The 6,525-nt window shown below is 36.2% G+C and overlaps 1 protein-coding gene across 2 annotated transcripts in view; it reads left to right on the top strand.

Moving 5' to 3' along the window:
• Positions 1-6,525, top strand: part of il4i1 (interleukin 4 induced 1) — an 18,753-nt gene that overhangs the window by 5,359 nt on the left and 6,869 nt on the right. For both annotated transcript variants that reach the window (XM_015015231.1, XM_015015232.1), the window contains exons 4-7: positions 351-463; positions 1,771-1,972; positions 2,062-2,130; positions 2,390-2,526. In XM_015015231.1, coding sequence (XP_014870717.1) covers positions 351-463; positions 1,771-1,972; positions 2,062-2,130; positions 2,390-2,526 — 521 coding nt within the window. The remainder of the gene's footprint in view (positions 1-350; positions 464-1,770; positions 1,973-2,061; positions 2,131-2,389; positions 2,527-6,525) is intronic.

The raw sequence follows: 6,525 nt of genomic DNA on the forward strand, positions 1-6,525 counted from the left end.
CTCCCCATAATAATTGCACCCCGCGCCTCAGATATATATATCATATATATATATATATATATATATATATATATATATATATATATATATATATATGTGTGTGTATATAGTGTTATAACTTTTCTTTTTATGTGCATTCATCATTGTTTTTCTTCTTTCCATATTTGTGTGGATTACAATGATTCCAAATACTGTACAGGAATTATCTGGTTCTGTTACATGTTAGTCTTGTGGGGGAGGTCAGTCCCCAGATGTTGAGGCTGGCACTGACCTTTGCAAGTGCAAATAGGGTGGCAGTGGATGATGTTTCCACGGTGATGATTATGTTTCCCTATCTATGGATTAAAAAGGTGACCATAATAGAAGCTAGTGAGCGAATCGGAGGACGGGTGGAGACCTTCAGGAACAGAAGAGAAGGCTGGTATGCAGAAGTGGGAGCCATGAGGATCCCAAGCTTCCATAAGTGAGTAGTGAATTTATCTGTGGTTAAAAAACAAATTCTAGGTTTTTTATGCATCAGAATATATTAAAGCCTTATCCTGTCTATATAGGATACTGGTATGGTTTAACATGTTTCTTAGCCGTGAAAAACTCGCAAAAGCTCATGGTAGTTAAAAGTTTAATTAACTCTTATGAGTGATTACAAAGGGGAAGAAGCAGTGAGAAGATGCACTTTACTAGCTGACCATTAAGAAGGCTATTTTAAACTAAGATGTTTTAGAGGTTTGTATTAGTCCACTTGGATATTTATGTACCAAGAAAGTAAAAAATCAGCAATTAACTCCAGGAAGGAAATTGGTATTACACCTGTCATGGGTCATAAGGTAATTTACAAACTATTTGAAATCCATAATTTTTTAGTGAGAAAGATTGTTCCCAAATGGAAAACAGTTAAGACTTTGATAATCCTTCAAGGAGTGAACATGCTGACAAAATCATATTGCAAAGAATTTACAAAAAAAAACAAACAGCAAGTGCTTTATATCAGACTTCACAGGCCTCAGTCAGCATGTTTTATGTTATATTTATGATGATACTCAGAGCTTTACCCCAAGAAAACCTGCTAAGTCCGGTGGTCGGGGTGCTGAGATGGTCCACCAGCAGTCCACTGTGTTTTTGTGTTAAATGCTAATATTTTAACACACACCACATGTATATAAACAACGTTAATTAAACATTTGTTTATAGAGAATATCAATGCTGCTAAATTTGATTTAATGGTTTCAACATACATAAAAATAAGCGTGATGTGTGACTACGAGGCGAGCACGACATCTCCTCCACAGGCTTAACCGCCTAATCACTAATGCACAATGATCTGAGAGACTAATTGTCATATCGCCACCTTCCTAAAATAATGACCTCAGTCATTTTTACCAAGTTATTTTTGCAAAGAAATCACCACCTCTTTATTGCCAAAAGATGATTTTGGCAATAAAAAAAAAAATTAAAAAAAATAACTTTTGTCAAAAAATGACATAGTCCATTATTCTGAGAAAGTGACAGTATGCAAAAAAAGACAACTTCCTCTTCATGCACTTAGTTTTTTATAGCTTTTCATCTTGGCTTTATCTTTGTTTAGTTAATAAAGGCATAGTCGAACCATAGAATTCAAAAAGGGAGTACTTTCACCTGATTATAGTTACTCATTAGGTAAGCATGCCAATACCATTTTATCACAGATTTTTTTCAATTCTTCTATAACTTAAAAGAATATAGGAAATTTCTCCATCATGGACAAAAGTTGATCCCATTGTGTTTATATCACAGGATTCTACTTTCATTTATCTCCAAATTGAAAATCCCACTGAATCCCTTCATCCAAGATGACATCAACACCTACTACTTGGTAAACGGAGGCCTACACAAAACCTACACCGTAGAAAACAATCCCAGCGTGCTCAACTACAGTTTGCATGACAGAGAGAAGGGGAAGTCAGCTGCTGAACTCTTCAGTCAGACACTCTGGAAGGTCTATAGAGATTCAGAGGACTGAAAAATTTTATTGCTATGCTTGTTATGGCTGATGTGTTCAGTGGATGGCTTGTAATCTGTGTCCAGGTGAGGGATGACCTAAAGGCATTGGGCTGCAGTGGAATGCTGAATAAATATGACTCCTACACAGTGAAGGTATGAATAAGTTGGAGCAATGTGAGAATGTTAGGTGAAACACAAACAACAGTATTGTGTCTACCACTAGGTGGTGTACGAGAACAGTACTGATTGTAGAGAGAAGAAGAGATAAGATGGAGGAAAGGAATACCTGATGTTACTGTACTGCTGAGCAAGTTAAAAATAAACGATGTTAAGAAGAGTTCTTTGTCTACTCGTGCTTCTACCTTGTCCTGACTTCCAAACATAACATACAGTAATGGCCTGTGATGTGCAGGAATATTTGGTGAAGGAGGGCAACCTGAGCCGCGGCGCTTTGAGGATGATCGGCGACATCCTCAATGAAAACAGCCTCTTCTACACGTCCTTGATAGAGATGCTGTACATACAGACCGACATCAGTGACAACACACAGTAAGATTTTCTGTACAGTTACATGAAATTAAGATTGGATGTCTAGGAACTTCAAGGAAACTGGCAACTGGCATTGAGAGACCAGGTAAATCTTTTTTTAGAGTAAGGAGGAAGAGGTCTACAGGATCAACAAAACAGTTGATTGGCTTAAGAAAGAAGCTGGACAAAAGCTGAAAGGTTCAGCAGTACAGCAAAGAAAACCTTATAGGCAAGAGAGCACTCTAAGAAATAAAATGTTGAACTTACTTAACCAAGGTAACTGGTACCACTAAACCTAGTAACAATGTAACAATGTAAATTTCCCCACTGTGGGATTAACAAAGGAATATCTTATCTTATCTTAAATCTAAAGAGTGTTACACATTTATTTTCAACATAATCATTTAAGTAAAGACAAATAAATTCAGTTAAGAAAATCCAACACTTTAGACTTAAGTTTGTTTATCACCATCATCATATCTTTATTCCAGAAAAAAATACAAAATAAAAATTAATACGAAACATAATATTGTGAGGATTTGGGTTTTCTGTGTGTTTATTTAGGTTTATATGTTCAGTTGAGTCTATGTGTTGTCCCGTCTACATCTTGATTGTTCTCTGATTACCCTCTGTGTATCTAAATCCACCTGTGTCTCTTGTTCCTTGCTGGGTCCTTGTCTATTCTGCCGTTTGTTCATATCATGTCTCTACATTGTTTCCAGTTGCTACCAGTGTCTGAGCTCCTTGCCTCTCCTCACCTGTACTGCCTGGATTCTGTATTCTGTTATCATTAAATCATCATTTTTGTCACTTCAACCTGGGTCCACCACGTCTACCTCACCATCTTCTACAACAAATCATGACAATTATTCACTGAATAACAAATAAATGATGTCGCCAGGGATTACACAATCTTGATGAAAATCTCACTGTACTCAGTGCAGGGTTTGCTAAAATTGCAATTATATTATTCCATGACACATATAATCTACACCTACATTTGTACATAAGATTCATGAGCACAGCTGCACATGTGGGTACAGCATTATGTACAAATATATGACAAACACTACTCCATCTAGGCACTTTGAATAGGAGCCTCATGATGTCATTGTAGGCCACATAAAGTTTCTGCAGTGAAGTACAAAAAGCTTTAAAAAGAGCTATCTTTACATAGGACGAACACATACCGAACCTTCTGATGAGAATATTAGCTTGTGCATACATCATACGATACTACCTATAGATGTCACAATCATCAGAGAGGTCATCATTTATGTAATGTCCCAAATATTTCACTTCACTGCTTATGTTGAGAACAGTAGATAAAGAGAAGTCAGGGGCTATCAGGTTATTAAGGGTTATCTAACAATTATAACATTGCTTTTCTTAGCGTTATATCTGATGTCAAAGTCATAACCATATTGGGAACAGACCCTTAGTAATTGTTGAAGGTCAGCACTATCTGGGCATAGGATTACCAGATCATCTGCATACAGTATGTGATTGATTATGTGGTCATCAACTGTTTTACAACAATTCAGACACTTTGACAGTTCATCCATATAGATGTTAAAAAGGTAAGGGGACAGTATACTTCCCTGCCTTACTCCGTTACCAACATTGGTAACACTTTATTTGAAGGGGCGTGAATAAGACTGACATGACACCATCATAAACATGACATAACACCTGTCATGAACATCAGTAAGTCTTCATGAATAGTTATGTCTGTTGTCATAAAGCGTCATTCGGTAAATTATGACACTTTTAATACAAAGTTGACATTATTCAAAATGTCTTTGTTATGACAACTTGACATTAACCAAGAATCATGTCATAAATATGTCATAATAGTAGTCATAATGATTTAATTGTTATTACACTATCAAAAGCTTTAACAAAACAGTGATTAATATTCCCACTACCTGAAATAAAGCAAAAACAAGTAGGACCAACAATAAAGATTTCATTATACTTTATTATACTGTCAAATTATTTAATAACAGAGTCAATAATAATTTATTTTACATCAAGTAAAATGGAACAAGTAGCACCAGTTATGAATATGTCATTAAGTGTTATTACAGTGTCATTAATATTAACTGTTACCTCAAGTAAAATGAAACTAGTAGCAACATGACACTTAATCTTGTCATTAAGTGTCCTTAAGTCATGACACTTAATCACAAAATGTCATTAGGTATTAATACAGTGTCATTAATATTAACTCTTACATCAAGTAAAGTGAAACTAGTAGCAACAATTATAAAGATGTCATTTAGTGTTATTACAGTGTCAAATGCAATGCTAACAGAGTCACTGATATTAAGTCTTACCTCAAGTGAAGTGAGTCACACTGAACTACTTAACTACCATCATAGCTGTAGAACAAACCCTTTGTACATTGGAATAAAACAAAAGGTAACTTGTTCTTCAAACAGAGGATTTAACGGCTGGTCAGTATATTGTTACTCTGAAATACTGATTGAAAAACTAAAACAAAATTACTTATTCTGTAACTTAGGAAAATTGTTTTTTTTCAACAGTAACATTTTGAACATTGAGTTTTATTAAAGTTCTTGGATTTTGCTGACTGAATTTAATATTCTCATGTTCAAGTTAAACAACCTAGTTTAGTGGAACCAGTTGACATAACTGAGATAAGTAATTGAAATTGTTTATGTTTCATTGGATTAATAAAACAAATCTATCCAATTTAAACCACTCTAATTTATTTTAGACAGTCAGTTTTAAGAACAGTAAAGTCAAGCCATAAGTTATTTTTACAAAACAAAAAAAAGGTCAAGCAGTGATAGCTTGTTAAATTTTTTTCAATAAAAAACAGGTCAGCCCCACTCCAGCAATGCCACCCACTCGCCATAATCAATGCCCATGTGCAATTTGCGCACCGGTCCACTAGGCAGTGTGCACCAATGTGTTGAGCAGTTTTCCTTGATGATGCACAAAAAATCTGGTGCAGATCGGTTATTCTATTAAGGAGATATAATTGTTGCAATTATCTAGGGGGTGCAGTGGAGTCAAATTAAAATTTAATGCTATTGGGCTCTCTAGAGGTTAACAAAGGTCAATCAGATCAAGTTTGGTGCTAATCGCATAATGCATGTCTGATTTAGCGCCAACATATGCAGACGGCGAGGGATTGAAATTTGCCTCTCTACCATGCCCACATGCTCCAACCAGCAGCAAATGTGGAGAGAAGAATTTACCATCATGTTGTTAAATTTCATTAAATGCTGGGTTAAACCTCTGAATCATAGAGTAAAAGGAAGAAAACCAGTAGAAAAACAGGTGTCTTCCTATTGAAAGGGGGTCACCTTTCAACAAGAAAGGTGATGTCACTATTTCATTACTATTTCATTACTCGGCATAACATTTCATTTCACTGTTATGCGGACGATTTGCAACTTTACATTAGAACGGGATCACCTTCCACTTCACCTCCGCTTATTGCGCTAAAGTCCTGCCTGGAGGAGATTAAGTCTTGGATGACCCATAACTTTCTTCAGCTGAACTGTTCCAAAACCGAGGCCATACTGATCGGAACGCCTCATCAGGTTCTATCCTCGACTCTGACGAGTATTTAATTCTCTGGACAAGACATTCCCATTTCCTCCATTGTTACAAACCTTGGCGTCCGAATGGACTCCCATCTCACATTTGAAAATCACATTAAGCACCTGTTTAAAACCTTTTTTTTTTTTTATCTTCGCAATATTTCTAAAATTCGTTCATCTCTCTCCCGTTCTGATGCTGAGACCCTCATCCACGCCTTTGTCTCCTCCAGGCTCGACTACTGTAACTCCCTGTTCATCGGAGTCCACCAAAAACACCTTCAGAGGCTTCAGTACATTCAAAACAGTGCTGCCAGGATCCTAGTGAGAGCTCGTAAATTTGATCACATCACACCAACTCTTTACGAGCTTCACTGGCTTCCTGTAACTTATAGGATTCAGTATAAAATTTCACTTATCACCCATCACTGTCTACATGGAACCT

The sequence above is a fragment of the Poecilia latipinna genome, unplaced genomic scaffold (assembly GCF_001443285.1).
Source record: "Poecilia latipinna isolate Pla-1442-1.1 unplaced genomic scaffold, P_latipinna-1.0 Scaffold1893, whole genome shotgun sequence".
Taxonomy (NCBI): domain Eukaryota; kingdom Metazoa; phylum Chordata; class Actinopteri; order Cyprinodontiformes; family Poeciliidae; genus Poecilia; species Poecilia latipinna.